The sequence below is a fragment of the Sciurus vulgaris genome, assembly GCF_902686455.1.
Source record: "Sciurus vulgaris genome assembly, chromosome: 1".
NCBI lineage: Eukaryota > Metazoa > Chordata > Mammalia > Rodentia > Sciuridae > Sciurus > Sciurus vulgaris.
This window is the reverse complement of record NC_136461.1, coordinates 41,673,835-41,695,037: the sequence shown is the minus strand read 5'-3', so window position 1 is coordinate 41,695,037 and position 21,203 is coordinate 41,673,835. Positions and strand designations below refer to the sequence as shown.

The window sequence follows — 21,203 nt, the reverse complement described above, 5'->3', positions numbered from 1 at the left end:
CCTGGACAATTTAATGAGATCCTATCCGAAAATAAAAAATAAGAAAGGGAAATGATATAACTCAGTGGTAGAGTGCCCCTGGTTTCAGTCCCCAGTATTCAAAACAAACAAATGAACAAAATCAACAGTGATCCAGTAGCAGAAAATAAGTAATAACTACTTTGTTAATAAACTTTAGCGACATCACATTGCTTTAAGTACAATATATTTAATGGAAATATCATTATAAGTTTCCAGGATGAAAAAAATGATTATTCATAGCATATGTAAGCCAAATAGAATATTAAAAAAAAACTGGAATGTCATTCAGTTTTATTGTTTTATCAATAATTACTTATGGACAAGCTTAAGATTTTTAACCTAATTACAAAGCAGTATTTTTAAAAGTCTGCTTTATTGAGGTATGATTGATATTTAAAAAACTGTATATATTTAATGTATATAACTTGATGTTTGGAAGTAAGTATACACCTATGAAATCATCACTATTAATGCTGCACATCTATCCATCATCTCCAAAAGTCTCCTGCTTTCCTTTTGTAGAAAGAGAATGTAATGTTTAATCTGTTTTCTTAGCAAATTTTTTCCCTCTTAGCAAAATTTTAAGAATATAATAAAGCATTGTTAATCACAGGCCTAAGGTTGTGCAACAGATACCGAGGACTTAGTTATTTTGAATAATTCTTTGACCAACACCTTCTCATTTCCCCCTTCCACTAAGCAGTATTTCTTCATTCTATATAGGGACATATCTGTTGCGTTTTATCTGGGTTGCAGTATTTAGGGCATATGAACTATTGAAAGGATGAAATAAATGATAGATTCTTAGAAAAATTTCTTAATTATATAACTACAGTGTATTTCTTATATTTTATACTTTTCCTCCCACTAAACTTACCAATTTCAATAAGGAGTACTGTTTCTCCCATTTTTATTTTTACTAGTTATCTGTAACATTTCAAAAGAATTTCCCTTCTATATGTTATTTAAAAAAAAAAAAAAAAGAATGCTTTGAAAAGATGATAGAAGTTCCTGGAGTATGTTTAATTAACCCACAGTGTATTTATTATTCCCATAAAGGTGTGTATAATTTGCCTCAGAGTTTGTGGCTATGTAAATGTTCTGGCTAACATTGGAGGAAGACACTTAGAGTCTAGATGTATCATGATAAAGAGTACTGGTCTTCCTTAACCACGTGCTTTATTCGACTAGTTGGCATAAATTCTACTGTTTTAATCACACCTGGTGGTCCACTGGAATATATTTAAAATGGAGCTACAAGGTTTGAAGTTCAGTTTTGTGGCTATTTAATCCTTTCTATGGAGATAATTTTATTTTTTCAAGTCAAGTCCTGCAGTTTGGTCTCTGGACACTGATGTAGTTGAACCAATTGACTAAGTGAGGATTCTATGGTTAATTGATTCTGAAGATGGAAAATGTTTGGAGTGAATTGAAAGGTGCAGTTTAAAATTTATAAACTACTTTGTTAGATATCAGTAAATTAAAAATATAATACACATATTTCCCTTTGGGAGCTAATCAAGCTATTTCAGTTAACCATGCCTTTGGTATCTCTTATTATTTTCATTATCTTACACCCTCAAGTGAATTTGTTATTGATAACCATTTTAGTGGAGGAAAGAGTGTTTTGCTCAAAAGTTTTTGAATTGATTGCATCTCATTAACAGTTTTGTTTTTTAATCTCCGCAAAGCACAGGTTATCAGAACTGAATTATATAAAAGATTCTTTTTGGAATCTGATGAAGTGCCTCAAAAGATTATTAGATTTTTTTCTACCTTTGTATAGCCGCCAACGATAGTATGCAGCATCTGCAAAAAGGATGGTCATTCAAAAAATGATTGCCCAGAGGATTTCAGGAAAATTGATCTAAAACCTCTACCACCAATGACAAACCGATTTCGGGAAATACTTGATTTAGTATGTAAAAGGTGTTTTGGTAAGTTTTTATTACTCTGTCTACTGGGACTACATTCTTTCTTGGAAGTTAAATTTTCTAATTAAAGAACAATTTGCTTATTTTGTTTTGGTAGAGATTTTTTAATACTGTAGAGACCAAGCATAGATATTTACTAAACACCTACTGTATTCAGGGTAATGTGGTAAATGCCAGGGGGAATTTAATTGTTCCCATATGTATTAATTTTAAGGAACTTAGACTGTGGATTTGAGCTATTTAATGTAGCTACTACATAGGTATGACTATTCAACCTAAAATTAGTTAAAATGAAATAAAATTAAGTTTCTCAGTTAACACTGGACACACCTGAAGCACTCAGTAGCTACACGTGGCTGGAAGCTACTGCATTGGACAGTCTAAATAGAAAATATTTTTGTAATTGTGGTGCTCTTGGACAGCGCTGCCCTACTTTGAATGTTTAACACACATATATAAATTGCCATAATTGGAAGTAGAATGTTATATTCCATAGTGGTAAACAAAATGCCTTGCACACCCAATTAATTTTAACTGAGGCAGATCAGAAGAATTGGAATTAATTATGTGGTATTAGAGGTGAACCTCCTTGTGCATTTGCAAATACAGAAGATCGTATATAACAACAGCTTAACATGCACCATTTGGGAGAATAAATATCTTTGATTTGGTAGAGTATAAGAAAGTCTATAGAGAGAAATGTTTATAAAGATAACTCTGGGTAAAGTCTGCATGCCTTTATTCATCAAACATTTATTCATTGCTTGCTGTGTTCAGGTAAGATAAGATTTCTGATGTCATAACATGACATTGTAATTCTGCGTTGTAATTCTTCCCTCCTACCCTTCCCTGTTCCTGCCTCCTACAAGGCAGTCACTTAACTGCTTCTGTCACTTAACTATAGATGAGTTTGCATTTTCTGAAGTTCTGTGTAAATGCAGTTCCATAGAATGTATTCCTTATTGTTGGGGGTGTGGTTTAACTTCCTTTACTCAGCATAATTATTTGAGATTCATCCATGTTGTTTTGTAGTTAATTTCTTTTTATTGGTGAGTAAGTAATTTTCCATTGTATGGACATGTTTATCTACTTGCCTGTTGATCAATATTTTGCTTGTTTCTACATTTTGGCTGTTACAAATAAATTTGTCATACACATTCAGATTATGTGTCTTAGTATGAACATACGCTATTTTTATCCTTGGATAAATACTTGAGTGAAATGATTAGATCACAGCACTGTAAAACAACTTTAAGGTACAATTCATTACATTTATTTTTATTATCATTTTTCTCTCACTGTGGACTCAGATATTTTATACTTTGGAATATAATCCAATAATGATTTCTTTTTATTAATAAATTAATTCTAGCTTTGACTAGAATTTGGGAGCTCTTTCAGTTGGCATCTGTGTCCCTTTGAAGTGCCCTCATCAGTGTGTGGTTTGTTTTTTAACCCTTCCTTACTTCTGGTACTACAAGATGTTCCAGAATCATTATGTATGTTTTCTGACCTAGACTTATAAATTTCTCCAAGGACCCCTGCCTGTTTCTTTATATGGGATAATGGTATTAGGAACTGAGAAATGTGTACTAGGTGTTTTTGATGCTATTGGTGTGTTTTTGCTTTCAGGCCTTCTCACAGGAAGAAAATATATGTATATATACTGACTCATTTATTTGTTTTTATGTATAAATATTTCTGTATGTGACCATCTTACCTATGCTTAAGCTAAACACAACTATATACTAAAGTACCGTGGCTCATTCTAGCCTCTTCTCTTTGCTTATTTGTAAACTCCCATTCCAGTAATGATAAAGCTGGTTCCCACCATCTACTACCTATTTGTTTCATTTCAGTACACTTGTATAGCAACATCAGAACTGTTAAAGCACTCATGGTCCCATGGGAAACAACTTCATCAATTAGAATGCAGTGCTTCTCTGTAGTTTCCTTTAAGCTACAGATTTACAGATTTTACTAATTTTCAAAGTTACTTAGGCCACCACTTTCCTCCATTCTGTTGAATGAAGTTGTATCATACATTTATAATACAATTAGATTTTTTAGTCACAGTCTGCATTCCATTCTGGGAGTCTTGACCTCCTCCATGATATTGATTTATTTGCATAGGCTCATTCTGTGTTGCAAAGTTCTGTGGGTTTTAATGAATGCATTGTGTTAGCTTTCTCTCACTGTAATAGATAACAGAGAAATCATCTTATAAGAGAAGAGGTTTATTTTTGGTTTACGGTGTTAAGAGTTTTCACTTTAGGGTTGGTTAACCCTTCCACTTTGGGCCTTTGATGAGGCTCTACTCCACGTTGGAAGCACATGGCATGGCAAAACTTTACTTCAAAGCCGCTATGCGAAAGAAAAGAAGAGGAAGGGTATATGGTCCAAATAGGCCCTTTTAGTGCATGCCCCAAACACTTGAAGACCCCCATGTCACAATAGACCCTACCTCTTAAAGGTTTCACTAACTCCCAGTATGAGTTGGAGATCAAACCTAGATAGCATATGTGCCTTTTGGGAGACACTTACTTGAATTATAGCATTCATTATGTCATGTATCTACCATTATAGAACAGTAATAGTTCCACTGCCTTAAAACACACACACACACACCCTGCATTTCATCTTTTCAACTTCCTCCCATAACCACTGATGCTATATTTGTTTTTTTAAAAAAAACTGATTATTAGTTTAATTTCACCATAGCAAAATTTTGATAAATTGTTGTATTGTTCCTGTATTAAATTTTGGGGATATCTGGAGGTAGAAATGGGAAGGAAAGAAGAAAAAAAAAATTGTTCATAAGGAATGTATTGGAATAACTGGAAAATTCAAAAAACGATATAAAATTAGGTGCCACATTGTGTCAAGGGGAAGTCTTTAAGACTATGGTTAGGCAGAGTAGTTTATAGGGAAGATTTGAGTGTTGACCAGGCATTTAAGGAAATTGTTAGATTTGAGTGGGTCAGATGCCTAGGGTAGCAATATGAATACAGGAGGGAAAAACAGGCATGGATATAGGAGAGGAGTGGAATGTCTAGAAAAATATAAATACTAAGTAGTTTGAAAAATTGAATATATCTGATGTATTTGTAGATATCTCATAGGGAAAATAGTCATGTGAAATGTAAACAGGTCTTTAAAAATTATCTTTTTGGCTGTTCCACTGCCAAAGAAGAGTCAACAAACAATGAAATGTTAAGTATTTTAGAGTAAAAACTTGAAGATATTTTCAGATTCTATTTTCCTTACTTTTCTTTCTCTTTCTCTCTCTCTCACCCTTTTTCTTATTCTAGATGAGTTATCACCACCATTCTCTGAGCAACACAACAGGGAGCAAATTTTAATTGGCTTGGAAAAGTTTATTCAAAAAGAATATGATGGTATGTCATAGGTTAAAAATTGATTGTTTTGTTACTGTGGTCATGTGGTCTTGGGTTCATTCATTTATTTAAAAAATGTTCATTGAATGTTATGTGTTCTAATTTTTAGGGATACATTGCTAGTAAAAGAGGTGAAACTTGCTTTCATGAAGTGTGTATTTCAGAGGGGAGACAGTCAACTAATAACTAAATAGTCAACTAAATATATAATATTATATCAGCAAATAGTAAATGCTATTAAATGCAGGAGATAAAAGAAGTGATGGGTTACTATGGTAAGTTTCTCTGATAAGGTGGAATTTGAGTAGAATCCCTAACAATATGAAGAAGCAAGTTCTGTGACTATTCAAGAACATTGTACAGAGAAGTTTAGTGAGTACAAACACCAAGATTGGATTGTATCTGGCATGATTGAAACTAAAAGTACAGTATGGTTGGACTAGTCTGAGGGAGACTATAATAGAAAGATGAGGTCAGAGAGCCTAGGGATTGTTTCATGGATGTTGGTAGTTGGACTTTTGACTTTTGAGTACCTAATGAGAAACTTTTGGAAGGTTTTAGCCATTAAATGACATGGACTGAGAGAACAGAATGTAGAGCCTTAAGAGTAGAAGCAAGGAAACATTTAGGAAGCTGATGCATAAGTGCAAATGAAGCAGTAGTGATTTGGAGAAGGTAAGAAGTGGTTGGAAACTGGGAAATATTTTGAAGATAGAGCCAACAGGATTTGCTGATGCATTCATCACCAGTGAGATATGAAAGAAAGAAGGAAATCAAGGATGATCTCAAGATTATGCTGAACAGTTGGGTTTTGGTATTTAAGGAGGTAGCAAAGACAGCAGGAAGAGGTTTTCAGCCTTTTCCTGAGGGTAAAGAATGAAGAATTTTATGTCCAAATATTTTAGAAAAACAGTTTATAATCAAAATAAATTTGTATTTTGAAAGATGATTTGTTGCTATAAGATTGTTTAAAAATGTATTTGTTAGTATATATAAAGTTTTGATCAAATCTAAGTCCCTGTTAAATGGATATTTTTATTGGCTAATAACCATAGCTGCTTTTATGCCTCTCAATTGTCTTTCATATTTCAAGTAGGGCATCGGAACTAGATGAAAGGATTAAGTTTTGAAAATGCAGAATTTGTTCTCTGAGTGAGTAGTCTGCTTAAGAATTGACAGGAAGAAAAGTCCAACCCTATTAAGTTGCAACTTGTTTGCAATTGTAACTGTTACTGAAGAATTCTAAATTTGAAGGAATAACCCTATCATAATTTTTATCTTGTGAATTAGTCATTCACTTTTGGAGGAGAATTTATTAATGCTATTGTACTAAGATGGTGTTTGCAAAACTTCTTGAATTATGTCCTGAAGGAATTAGGTTTATTTTCAAGAGGTAAATTTCCAGATATTGATTGAATTATTGGTAGTGATGTTGAGAATAAATGAAAGTAGATGGATTTGTAGTTAAAAGAGACTAAAGGATCTCACATATATTTCTGACTTGGGAAATTGAATAGATGACGATACTATTTACTGAAAATAGGGATTATAGGAATAATACTAGGTTTGGGGTGAAGTTGATATTTTAGTTTAGACATGTTGGATTTATGATATGGAGGGAGCAAGTGGCAAGTGGATACATGGTATGGGAACTTGAACAAAAGATTTGGACCTTTTGATAAGAATGTTTTAGAATTTCTCAGTATGTTTTCCAGTGGTAAGTAATGTAAATCATAGAAGTGGACAAGATCACTTCGTGTTAGACCATTAGTGGACATTAGGAGATTCCTCTTCCCTAAGACTTTTGACTTGTTTTTCCTTTGCTTAGAAAAGGCAAGATTGTGTTTATTTGGCTCTTCTAAAAATGGATTTGGATTTCGTGATAGTGATCTAGATATTTGTATGACCTTGGAAGGCCATGAAAATGCAGAGGTAAGAGTTCATGTTTGGAAAGGGATGTGGAATTTATTTTTGTAATGATAAATCTTTTTATTTTTGTATGTAATATCGACAAAATACATGATGGTAATCTCTGTGTAAATATATTAGCAATAGCAGTGTTTGAAATGTAAAATCTTTAACAATTGAGAAGATATTCAGATCTTAAGTAAATTCGCCATTTCAGTCATTTATAATGCAAAAGCTAGGTCACTGAGAATTACAAATGTTTATAATGAAATTTTGTAAAAAGTCAGTATGCCATAAAGTTGAGATGTTTGCCTAGAACCAATGAGAAACTGGTGCTTCAGTTTGGTTATTAATGTTGGTTTTGCTTACTCTGCCTTTCGATATTTTCCCCTAGGTAATGACTTTGTATCATGATAGCTAGAAAATACAGGCAGTCATCTAAGTTCTAACTGGTTTATGTTCTAAAAGTTAATTGTACTTTGGGGCCACTCATATTTTTTCCATGGAAGCAATATTATAAATAAGTTTTAGAAACTCATTTTGGGTGCAAAAAGGAACTAACATTGATTTAGTCCCCAGTGTACACTTAGACATACATTATCTTAATTCATTCTTATACCAACTTTCGAGGTAGATATTTTTACCCCATTTTACAGATAAGGAAACTGAGGCTTTGAAAAATAAACTGACTTGTCCAAGTTCACACAGGTAGTAAGTGTTGGAGCCGGGATTTGAACCCAGGTCTGTCTGACTCCAGAGTTCATGCTCTTTCCATACCTCTTTCACTGCCTCTTTGTAATTTTTTTAACCCATAATGTAGATGAAAAACTAATAGTACTGTAGACCCAAACCACTATTTGATGAAATTGAAAGTTTTCTGAGTTCCACCTTCAGATGCCAGGAGTAGACTTTCTTCCAGTGAAGTCTCAGCATGAGAGTGGATCCTTAGGCTTTTCTTCTTTGTGTACCAGGTCCCCATAGTGGAGTGAGATTATCCAGGGTCTAGTGGAAAAAGGAACGGATTGAACAGGGAAGAATTATCCCATAATTTTATAGTACCAGTTAGAAAAGGAGGAATCCTTGTAGATGTCCTTTATCAGCATAGCTGTTGGTATTCATATTTTAAAATCAGGAACTACTTGCAAGATGGGATGAGGCCAAGCTTCTGGCATATACAGTGGTGTCAGTATTGCCTCTGTTACATTATAAAAGAATTCAGCAGATTAGTGTACCTGTGCATTTCTGAAATAGTCCTTTCAAAAGGTGGTTACTATGTTGTCAAAGGTGGTGGTAGATCCTTATTTCTAGCCCTAAGAAGTTGATTATGGTGTTAACATCTATCTTGTTCTATAAAGAAACTGAAATGTTAACAAGTAATTTGTTTTTATTCATGTTTCACTTATTACTATTTACTTGAAAAGATGCTGCCTATCTCCATTTTGAAGAGCAAGAATTGAAGGAATAGGAAATGATTTTTATCCAAGAAATGAGTTAAGATTTACAGATATATTTTATGTAAAATTTAATAAAGACTTCTAATCACTAAGGATTTGTATATTATGTAAAATCTGCCATTCACATACAGAAGTTGAAGCAATGGAAAAAATATTTTACTCCATATGAGACATTATTGAAACTTTAAAATTTTATAATTGTATCTTTGCATAATAAAGAGAAAAATTACCTCTTTTGTTCAATTTATTGTGCATGAACTGGTAACTAACAATTCCCTTGAAAATACCCAATTAAACTGCAGTGGCTATTGCTTCACACAAGGGTGATTTTATAATAACTGTTGGGATTGATGTTTATACCCTTCAGTTTAATACAGTAAATTTATAATACTATTATCCTCTTTGTTCCTTGTAGTATGATTATCATTACCTTATCAACTCTGCACTCTCTTTTTTTAAAAAAGCAGTACGTTTACATTTGTAGAGGTAAGAATTTCCTTGTGGGAATAGGCGCTGGTTATAGGATTATCATTCCTTATCAACATATCAACATAATAAACAGCTCACAGTTCAGGTACTCAGTTTGTGTCAGTCTTACTGCTGAATGCTTTACAAACGTGTTTCTTGTAATCTTTCCCAACAACTATTTTAGGGGAGGAATTTATGATTGTCTTGATTTTGTAGAGAAGTATGATGCTGAGAGGGATTAAAGATCAGTCCTAGTCAATACTTACTTCAAAATTTTAATTCAGATTTATCTAAATTCAGAACCTGTGTTCTTAATCTATTGCTTTGCCCTTACCAAACCCATCTCTAGTTGTTGATTCACATATTAAAAACCATATTATCCTCCTATCTTTGTGCTTCTCATCTGCATGTGAATTACTTTTGGATTTTGTTAAAATACAGATTATGATTCAGTAGATAGGGAAGGAGTCCTGTGATTCTGCATTTCTTTTATTTTCCCAGATTATGCTGATGCTGTGGGTCTATGAACCACATATACATTGAATAGCAAGGTTATATATAATGCATTATGACTAGAAATTTTAAGTATTAGTATGCAATGCATAACTGATAGTAGAATTTGCAAAAGACCAAATTGAATCAAACTTTATTGTTTGTTTTGTTTTTTAGAAATTAAATTGTAAGGAAATAATTGAAAATTTGGCGAAAATTCTTAAGAGACATCCAGGTATAAAGTTTCAATCTTTGCTTTAAAACAAAAGAAAATACTTTATAACATTATGAAAATTATTTGACCTACTTAAGTTGTTTTTTTCTTTTTTTAAAACAGGTTTAAGAAACATTTTGCCTATAACCACTGCCAAAGTGCCTATCGTAAAATTTGAACACAGACGAAGTGGATTAGAAGGCGATATCAGTTTATATAATACATTGGTAAGTTTCTCTTCACAGGCCAGGTATAGTTACGCTTTATTTTCAGTTTACAGGTTACTGACTATACCTTGTAAGTTTAAAAATTTCAAATGTGAGCACTGTAAGGAAAGAGTGTATTTATCCATTTTGCTGTTGCCTTCAGATTGAAGGTAAGTTTTTAACTTGTTAATAGGTATTTTAAAATTTACATTTATGTATATTCTGTTTGAAGTGTATTATATCTTTTTATCTTATTTGTAAGTTTAAGAAATGCTTTCAAATATGTAATTATTTTTCAGGCTCAACATAACACAAGAATGCTAGCTACTTATGCAGCTATTGATCCTCGAGTACAGTACTTGGGATATACTATGAAAGTGTTTGCTAAGGTATTTATGAAAAAGTTAATGATGTGCTTTGTTGTAATAATCATGATAAAGTGAAACATACAGATAATCGGACTTGTAAAAATATTGTCTCAGTTTTTATTTACCTAGCTTTCTCCCTGCCCCTCAAAGATAGGGTATTACTATGTTGCCCAGGATGGCTTTGAACCCTGGTCTTAAATGATCTCCTGCCTTAGCCTCCTCATTAGTATCTGAACTTCAAAAAAAATACATTATATTAAATGTGTTGAATTTATTATACCTATTAGGGTAATGTAGTAGTCTTTTTGTTAGGTGTGTTCTATTCCCATGTACGACCCACTAGTCTTTTCTCTGTAGTAAAACTTCTCAGTGCAGTAATGATCTTTACCCCTAGGTGTGGTAGTTGGCAAACTCTAAAGAATTTCTGGGACTGGGTTTGTGGCTCAGTGGTAAAGTTCTTGCGTAGCATGTGTGAGGCACTGTGTTTGATCCTCAGCACCACATAAAAAAAATACATGAATAAAAAAAGGTATAAAAAATCCTTTAAAAAAAGAATCTCTGGGTTAGGAAATCTGGTATTTGGGTTTAATGATTAATTTTTCTGATCAAGAAATCAAAACAAAATAATACAAATAAAATCTTACGTGTCTGTTGAAACACTTGTTTTAACACTGCATTGTTTTTCTTTTCCTAAATGTATAAACTACATAAAGACAGGAATCTGTTTTCCTAGTTCAGTATAGTGCCTACTTTATGGCAGCTGTTTAGTAAATAGTTAATTTTGTGAATGTGTTAGTGGAATAGTTTTAGTAGGAAATGACTTGGTCAGATTTTCATTTCATAAATCACTCTTTTCAGTAGGAAAGCATATTTGTTTAGATATTCCTATGCTGGAATATACTACATATAAGACTTGATAAAGCTACTTTTCTAGAATCTCCTCATGGAATAATTTCATGCATGATGGTTTTGTTATAGCTACATGAAACTTTGGTAATGAAGCCAAGTGTTTCACATCAGAGAAATCATTCCGTTAACTTCTGTAGCTGTAAGGTAATTCCACTCATTAGGAGAAATTTTTGAGGAGTCTTTTTTTTAAAAAAAAAATTTTTATTTTTATTGTAAACAAATAGGATACATGTTGTTTCTGTTTGTACATGGAGTAACAGCATACCATTTGCGTAATCATACATTCACATAGGGTAATGAGGTTTGATTCATTCTGTTCTCTTTTCCTTCCCCTCCACCCCTCCGACCCCTCTTTTCCCTCTATATAGTCCCTCCTTCCTCCATTCTTGCCCCCCTCCCAACCCCCCCATTATGTGTTATCATCCGCTTATCAGTGAGATCATTTGTCTTTTGGATTTTTGAGATTGGCTTATCTCACTTAGCATGATATTCTCCAATTTCATCCATTTGCCTGCAAATGCCATAATTTTATTATTCTTTATAGCTGAGTAATATTCCATTGTGTGTGTGTATATATATATATATATACCACAGTTTCTTTATCATTCATCAATTGAAGGACATCTAGGTTGGTTCCACAACCTGGCTATTGTCAATTGAGCAGCTGTGAACATTGATGTGACTGTATCTCTGTAGTATGCTGATTTTAAGTCCTTTGAGTTTAGGCCGAGGAGTGGGATAACTGGGTTAAGTGGTGGGTCCATTCCAAGTTTTCTAAGGAATCTCCACACTGCTTTCCAGAGTGGCTGCACTAATTTGCAGCCCCACCAGCAATGTACGAGTGTACCTTTTTCCCCACATCCTCTCCAACACCTATTGTTGCTTGTATTCTTGATAATTGCCATTCTAATTGGGGTGAGATGGAATCTTAGTGTAGTTTTGATTTGCATTTCTCTTATTACTAAAGGTAGTGAACCTTTTTTCATATGTGTGTTGATTGCTTGTAGATCTTCTGTGAAGCATCTGTTCATATCCTTAACCATTTGTTGATTGGGTTATTTGTATTCTTGGTGCAGAGTATTTTGAGTTCTTTATATATTCTGGAAATTAGTGCTCTATCTGAAGTATGAGTGGTAAAGATATTCTCCCACTCTGTAGGTTCTCTTTTCACATTGCTGATAGTTTCCTTTGCTGAGAGAAAGCTATTTAGTTTGAATCTATCCCAGTTATTGATTCTTGCTTTTATTTCTTGTGCTATGGGAATCCTATTAAGGAATTCTGATCCTAAGCCAACAAGTTGAAGATTTGGACCTCCTTTTTCTTCTGTGAGATGCAGGGTCTCTGGTCTGATTTCAAGGGCCTTGATCCATTGTGAGTTGAGTTTTGTGCAGGGTGAGAGATAGGGGTTTAGTTTTATTCTGTTGCATATGGATTTCCAGTTTTCCCAGTACCATTTGTTGAAGAGGCTATCTTTTCTTCATTGCATATTTTTGGCATCTTCGTCTAGTATGAGAAAATTGCATTTATTTGGGTTTGTGTCTGTGTCCTCTATTCTGTACCATTGATCTACCTGTCTATTTTGGTGCCAATACCATGCTGTTTTCGTTACTATTGCTTTGTAGTATAGTTGAAGTTCTGGTATTGCTATACCCCCTGTTTCATTCTTCCTGCTAAGGATTGCTTTAGCTATTCTGGGTTTCTTATTCTTCCAGATGAATTTCATGCTTGCTTGCTCTATTTCTGTAAGGTACATCATTGGGATTTTAATTGGAATTGCATTGAATCTGTATAGCACTTTTGGTAGTGTGGCCATTTTGACAATATTAATTCTGCCTATCCAAGAACATGAGAGATCTTTCCATCTTCTAAGGTCTTCCTCAATTTCGTTCTTCAGTGTTTTCATTGTAGAGATATTTTACCTCCTTGGTTAGAGTGATTCCCAAGTATTTTATTTATTTTGAGGCTATTGCAAATGGAGTTGTTTTCCTCATTTCCCTTTCAACTGTTTCGTTGCTTGCATATAAAAATGCTTTAGATTTATGCGTGTTGATTTTATAGCCTGCTATTTTGCTGAATTCATTGATGAGGTCTAGAAGTTTTCTGGAGGAGTTTTTTGGATCCTCTAAATATAGAATCATGTCATCAGCAAATAGTGACAGCTTAAGTTCCTCTTTTCCTATTCATGTCCCTTTAATTTCTTTGGTCTGCCTAATTGCTCTGGCTAGAGTTTCGGGGACAGTGTTGAATAGAAGTGGTGAAAGAGGACATCCCTGTCTTGTTCCCGTTTTTAAAGGGAATGCTTTCAGTTTTTCTCCATTAAGAATGATGTTGGCCATGGGCTTAGCATAAATAGCCTTTACAATGTTCAGCTATGTTCCTACCATCCCTATTTTTTCTAGTGTTTTGAGCATGAAGGGGTGTTGTATTTTGTCGAACGCTTTTTCTGCGTCAATTGAAATAACCATATGATTCCTATCCTTAAGTCTGTTGACATGATGGATTACATTTATTGATTTACGGATGTTAAACCATCTTTGCATTCCAGGATGAACTCCACTTGATCGTGGTGCACGATTTTCTTAATATGTTTTTGGATACGGTTTGCCAATATTTTGTTAAGGATCTTTGCATCTATATTCATCAAAGATAATGGTCGAAAATTTTCTTTCCTTGATGTGTCTTTGCCTGGTGTGGGTATGAGGGCGATATTAGCTTCATTGAATGAGTTTGGTAGGGTACCCTCCTTTTCTATTTCCTGGAATACTTTGAGAAGTATTGGAATGAGTTCTTCTTTGAAGGTCTTGTAGAACTTGGCTGAGAATCCCTCTGGTCCTGGGCTTTTCGTGGGATGGTAGGTTTTTAATGGCTTCTTCTATTTCATTGCTTGAAATTGATCTGTTTAAATTGTGTATGTCCTCCTGGTTGAGTTTGGGAGGAGCCTATGTCTCTAGAAATTTGTCAGTGTCTTCCGTAGTTTCTATTTTGTTGGAATACAGATTTTCAAAGTAACTTCTCATTATATTCTGTATCTCAGTGGTGTCTGTCGTGATATTTCCTTTTTCATCACGAATTTTAGTAATTCAAGTTTTCTCTCTTTGTTAGTGTGGCTAAGGGTTTGTCTATTTTGTTTACTTTCTCAAAGAACCAACTTTTTGTTTTGTCAATTTTTTAAATTGTTTCTTTTGTTTCAATTTCATTGATTTCAGCTCTGATTTTAATTATTTCCTGTCTTCCACTACTTTTGCTGTTATTCTGTTCTTCTTTTTCTAGGGCTTTGAGCTGTAATGTTAGGTCATTTAGTTGTTGACTTTTCATTCTTTTCTGGAATGTGCTCCATGCAATGAATATTCCTCTTAGTACCGGTTTCATAGTGTCCCAGAGATTTTGATATGTTGTATCGTCGTTCTCATTGACCTCTAAGAATTTTTTTATCTCCTCCCTGATGTTTTTTGTTATCCATGTTTCGTTCAATAGCATATTATTTAGTCTCCAGGTGTTGGAGCAATTTCTCTTTTTTATTTTGTCATTGATTTCTATTCTCAGTCCATTATGATCTGATAGAACACAAGGCAATAACTCTATTTTTTTGCATTTCCTAAGGGCTGCTTTGTGGCATAACATATGGTCTGTTTTCGAGAAGGTTCCATGTGCTGCTGAGAAGTAAGTGAATCCACTCGTTGATGGATGGAATATTCTATATATGTCTATTAAGTCTAGGTTATTGATTGTGTTATTGAGTTCTATGGTTTCTTTTGGTTGGTTTTTATTTGGAAGATCTATCTAGTGGTGACAGCGGTGCATTAAAGTCACCCAGAATTATTGTGTTGTGGTCTATGTGATTCCTGAAATTGAGAAGGATTTGTTTGATGTACAGGGACGCACCATTGTTTGGGGCATAAATTTTTACTATCGTTATGTCTTCCTGATTTATGGTTCCCTTAAGTAGTATGAAATATCCTTCTTTATCCTTTCTGACTAACTTTGGCTTGAAGTCCACTTTATCTGATATAAAGATGGAAACCCCCGCTTTTTTACTGGGTCCATGTGTGTGGTAGATGTTTTCCCATCCTTTCACCTTTAGTCTGTGGATGTCTTTTTCTATGAGATGAGTGTCTTGCAGGCAGCATATTGTTGGGTCTTTCTTTTTAATCCATTCTGCCAGTCTATGTCTTTTGATTGATGAGTTTAGGCCATTAACGTTCAGGGTTATTATTGAGATATCATTTGTATTCCCAGTCATTTGGGCTTATTTTTGGTTTTTAAGTTGGCTTGGTTTCTCCTTTGAGTGGTTTTTCTCTAAGGTAGTTCTTCCCTTTGCTTACCTACATTGTTGTTTTTCATTTCCTCCTCATGGAATATTTTGTTGAGAACATTCTGTAGTGCAGGCTTTCTATTTGTAAATTCTTTTAACTCTTGTTTATCATGGAAGAATTTTATTTCATCTTTAAATCTGAAGGTTAGTTTTGCTGGGTATAGGATTCTTGGTTGGCAAACATGTTCTTTCAGAGCTTGAAATACATTGTTCCAGGCCCTTCTAGCTTTTAGAATCTGGGTTGAGAAGTCTGCTGCTATCTGTATTGGTTTACCCCTATATGTAATCTGATGCTTTTCTCTCACGGCCTTCAAAATTCTATCTTTATTTTGAATGTTAGGCATTTTCATTATAATGTGCCTTAGTGTGGATCTGTTGTGATTTTGTGCATTTGGTGTTCTGTAAGCCTCTTGTATTTGATTTTTCATTTCATTCTTCAGGTTTGGGAAATTTTCTGAGATTATTTAATTGAATAGGTTGTTCATTCCTTTGGTTTGTATCTCTGTGCCTTCCTCAATCCCAATAATTCTTAAATTTGGTCTTTTCATGATGTCCCATAGTTCTTGGAGATTCTATTCGTGATTTCTTACCATCTTCTCTGTTTGGGCAACTTTATTTTCAAGATTAAATATTTTGTCTTCATTGTCTGAGGTTCTGTCTTCCAAGTGGTCTAGTCTTTTGGTGATGCTTTCCATTGAGTTTTTTATTTTGTTTATTGTTTCTTTCATTTCAAGGATTTCTGTTCGGTTGTTTTTGAGAATCTCTATCTCTTTGTTGAAATGTTCTTTTGCTTTTTGCACTTGGTCTTTCAGCTTATTGGTATTATCATTCATTGCCTGCATTTGCTCTCTTATCTCATCCTTTGCTTCGCGAATCATCTTAATCATGTATAATCTGATGTCCTTTTCTGACATTTCTTCTACCATACTGTCATTGGATTCTATTAATATAGAATCTAGATTTGTTTGGATCATTTTCTTCCCTTGTTTTTTCGTGTTGTTCATGTATCTTCCCCTCTAGCAGTGCAGATCTGGGGTATTGCAGATTTCCCCCTATATGCTTATAGTGGCCCTATAGGTTTCCAAAACCCTTTCTTTAAGGGGAGATTTATGTTAGCAGTGCCCAATTCAGACACTGTGTAATCCTAGACCAAATAGCCCCTATGAGGACAATAACAAAATTGTCATAATAAACAGAATGAGTTTAAATATTATCTTCAGTATAACAAACAGATTGCAGTAAGGTCTGCAGTTTCAAATGGAGGACAAAGAGGATATAGATGCATGTAGAATGTGGCTGTTAATGGGATAAGAAAAGAATGTACCGAAGTTGTAGATAATAGAAAGGGTGAGAGTGTAATCAAAAGAAATTGGATGTTAGCATGCAAAAAGGGAGAAACGAGACTCTGAGGGAACAGGTAAACAAAAGGAAAAGAGAGCAAGGAAAGTAAAGAAATAAAAACTTAATTTTTTTCAATAAGGAGAAAAGAGAAAATGTACAGTATAACAGTAATATAGTAATGAAACCTCCCAGAGTTCAGTAGCCTGATGCATGAGAGGTACCTGACAATGAGCCTCAAGTCTCCAGCAGGCATCTCAGGATGGGATTTGCCCCACCTAAAGATAGGAGCTCCGGCTTCCAGGATTATCCAAGATGGCTGCCTAGGCTTTGAAATGTGTCGGCAAATGGGGAGCTGCAGCTCAGGGTGTGGCCATGGTCAGCAGGAGGTGCTGGAGGTGGGATGCGGTTGGTCAGGCAGGGGTTCTGGCGGTTGGGTGTGTTTGGTGTGGTTGTGGGATCCTGGAGGCCGGTTGCAATCAGTCGGTCTGGGGTCCCGGTGATAGGGCGCAGTCAGTTGGTCTGGGTGTCCTGGCGGCAGGGAGCAGTCAGTGGATGTGAGGGCCCCAGAGGTAGCGAGTGATCTGTCAGGCTGAGGGGTCCTGGTGATGGGGATCAGTCAGTCCGGACAGGGGTCCTATGGGGCCTGGCTCGAGGAGTCTTTTAGGTATTTTTTTTAATGAAAAAAATTCTAAATAGCTGATGTACTCATGTGGTTCAGAATTCAAAAGATCTATAGTGTTTATGTCCTAGCAGCTCGGGAGGCTGAGGCAGGAGGATCTCAAGTTCAAAGTCAGCCTTAGCCACATAGTGAGGCCCTCAGCAACTTAGTGAGATCCTATCTCAAAATAAAAAAAAATAAACAAAAAGGGCTGGGGACATGGCTCATGGGTTAAATGCTCCTGGGTTTAATCCCCTGTCTCCCCCAATCCCCCACCAGAAAAAATAAATAAAATAAAGGTGTTTATATTGGAAAGTAGAAAGTCTTCTCCACCTATCTCCTAGCCAACCATTGCTTATTGCTGGAGGCAGCAGTGTTAAAATTTCTTCTGTATCCTTTTAGAAATATATCATACCAGTACAAGCAAATGCTTGAATTTCCTACCTCCTGTTTATTCTAGGTATAAGTACACTAAAAACATTGTTATACACTTTGCTTTGATTCATAGATCTTGCTTTTCTTAAAAGATCTTGGAAATTATTTCATATTATAACAGTTCTACAATAAAAAATTTAGTAATTTCACACTTTTTTTTGGCATTTTTGCAAGATAAATTCTTAGAATGGGTAGTCAAAAGAAATGCTTCTATCATTTTGATATTGCCAAATTATTCTTCATAAAGTTTGTACTAATTTATACTTTCATCTTTAATGTATGAGAGTGCCTGTTTCCTCACCCTTTATAACAGTTTGTAAATGAACTTTTGGACATTTTTTTAGTTCAATGAGTTTAAAAAATGGTGTGTCCAAGTAGTCAGTACTTCTGTATGGAATGAAACTCTGAAATTTTATTTTCAATCTTTATATATATATTTTAGCGTTGTGACATTGGAGATGCTTCCAGGGGAAGTTTATCTTCATATGCATATATCCTCATGGTGCTGTACTTTCTGCAGCAGAGAAAGCCACCTGTTATTCCAGTTCTACAAGAGGTAGGTGTTTAAGAAAACTGTAAAGGTTTTTTTGTGACAACAATGATTTAAACACAGTAGAACTTACTCAGTTGATTTCATCGTGTTGTTTTCTCCTTCCATTAATACTATAATTAACAAGCTTTCAAAAAATTTGTTATCAGATCGCATAGACTACTAAAAGAGTATGAAATGAATAGAACCATTGAGTATCTTTCACAATATTTTAAGAATATTTCAGTCTTAGCTTGCTACTAATTATTATGAAGTTCTTGTAGCTATCCATAAACTCTATATATATTATAGTCTCTCAGATGCATGTTCATAAGTTCTTTATCTCTGGAGTGTTTTTCTTTCTCATACTTTACTATGAAATTTGATTTATTTCTGTGTATGCTTTAGTCAACCTTGTGAATTTTGGTTAAGAAAAAAGCTCAAAATTTTCCTCATCTCTTTTTGAAGACATATTAATAATAGCATTAAGTATTAGAATGTACATTGAAAGAAATGGGTTGTACTCATATTTACTGAGAATTGATGACTCATAGAGTCACTTTTGTAGCTAAATTATACTTGCTGAAATAGGTGTAAAGGAGTTCTTAATCATCCGTTTCTCCTGATTCTTGGTAAAGTGGACCTATAGACATTAGAATCCAGTTCTAATTTCTTAGAAGGATGACTATTTTGAGGTAGGAGAGAAGTATTAGAGTTGTTTGGAAAAATCAAATATTTTTGATTTCACATAAACTTTGATAGTCATGAAGAAAAGAAAATCACAAGATAGCAAGCCATATGATAGGTATCAGATGACCTTAGTAAAATTTGATAAGTTCTTATGAATATATATTTTTAGCAACATGTCTTTCCCTCTTTTAAACAAACAGTAAAAAGAAAATAAACATTTTAAATATTATTTTCCTAGCAAAAATTCCTAGCTAAATCTCTGTTGAGTGGAGTATTTGTGTGTGTGTGTGTGTGTGTGTGTTTAATGTCTTTATTTTTGTAGAGCAGTTTTAAGATCACAGCAAGGTTGAGAGGAATGTACAGAAATTTCTCATTCAGCCCCTGCCTACACAAATACATAGCCTCCCATATTGTCAGCCTTACTGGCATAGTACATTATGCATTGTGATGACTGGTGAAATGACACCGACACGTTATCCAAAGTCCATAGTTTACATTGTGACTCACTCTTGGTGTTGTATATGCTATGGGTTTGGACAAATATATAATGATGTATTCATCACTATAATCTCATGCAGATATTGTCAAGTATTTCCTCTGCCTTAAAAATAATCTGTGTACTGTCTAGTCATCCTCTTCCTACCAATTCTTGGCAATCACTGATCTTTTTTACTGTTGCCTTAATTTTGTCTTTTCTAGAATGCCACATAGTTGGAAACATATAGTATTTCAGATTGCCTTCTTTCATTTAGTGTATCAGTTAACTTCTCATTACTGTAATACTACTGAAATATCTGAGGCAGTCTCCTTTTAAAAAAGAAAAGGTTTATTTTGACTCATGGTTCTGGAGGTTCCAGTATAGGATTAGGTGGCCCTGTTTTGTTGGGCCTCCAGTGAAGGCAGCACATCATGGTAGGTGAGAGTGATGGAACCAACTGCTTACATCATGAGCCAGGAAGCAGAGACAGACTGAGAGATTAGGGCCCCACAGTTTTCTTTGAGGACCCTCTCCCAGTGAGCTGAGGACCTTCCATAAGGCCTTACCTCCTAAAGGTCCACAACACCTCCCAATAGCATCACCCTGGTGACTTGACTAAGCCTTTTACACATGAACTTTTGGGAATATTGTATATAGTCAAATCATAGCACTCTATGATGTGTATTTAAGATTCCTTCATCTCTTTTCGCATAGATAGCTAATTTATTTTTAGTACTGAATAACATTCCATTATAACTGTATATACCAGTTTCTTTATGCATTCACTTACTGAAGGACATTTTGGTTGCTTCAAGGTTTGGCAATTATGAATAAAGCTTCTATAAAAGTCCACATGCAGCTTTTTGTGTGGACATAGTTTTCAGGTCTTCTGTGTAATACCAAGGAGCAGGATTGTTGGTTCATATGTATGCATAGTTTTGTAAGAAGCTACCTTATTGTCTTTGCAAGTGGCTCTACCATTTTGCATTGCTACCAGCAATGAGTTAGAATTCCTGTTGTTCTACATCCTCACTAGCATTTGTTGTTGTCAGTGTTCTGGGCTTTGACCATTCTACTAGGCATGTGGTGGTATTTCATTGTTGTTTGAATTTGCATTTTCCTGATGACATATGATGTACACCTTTTTATATGCTTATTTCTTGTCTTTGTATCTTTGTTGAAGTATATGTTGAAGTCTTGGGTCTATTTTTTAAAATGTTTGTTTTCTTACTGTTGAGTTTAAGAATTCTTTGTGTATTTTGCATAATAGTTCTTTCTCAGCTGTGTCTTCTGCAGACATTTTCCTCCTGTCCTGTTGATTCATTCTCTTGACACTGTCTTTTGCAGAGCAGCATTTTTTTTTTTTTTACTTTTAATGAAGTCCAGTG

The 21,203-nt window shown here is 34.5% G+C and overlaps 1 protein-coding gene across 8 annotated transcripts in view; it reads left to right on the top strand.

Annotated features, from left to right (window-relative positions):
- The window catches only part of TUT4 (terminal uridylyl transferase 4), a 119,076-nt gene that overhangs the window by 70,573 nt on the left and 27,300 nt on the right, over nucleotides 1–21,203 (top strand). For all 8 annotated transcript variants that reach the window (XM_079141988.1, XM_079141986.1, XM_079141987.1 and 5 more), the window contains exons 14-20: nucleotides 1,808–1,958; nucleotides 5,267–5,353; nucleotides 7,182–7,285; nucleotides 9,853–9,910; nucleotides 10,013–10,116; nucleotides 10,395–10,484; nucleotides 18,561–18,674. In XM_079141988.1, coding sequence (XP_078998114.1) covers nucleotides 1,808–1,958; nucleotides 5,267–5,353; nucleotides 7,182–7,285; nucleotides 9,853–9,910; nucleotides 10,013–10,116; nucleotides 10,395–10,484; nucleotides 18,561–18,674 — 708 coding nt within the window. The remainder of the gene's footprint in view (nucleotides 1–1,807; nucleotides 1,959–5,266; nucleotides 5,354–7,181; nucleotides 7,286–9,852; nucleotides 9,911–10,012; nucleotides 10,117–10,394; nucleotides 10,485–18,560; nucleotides 18,675–21,203) is intronic.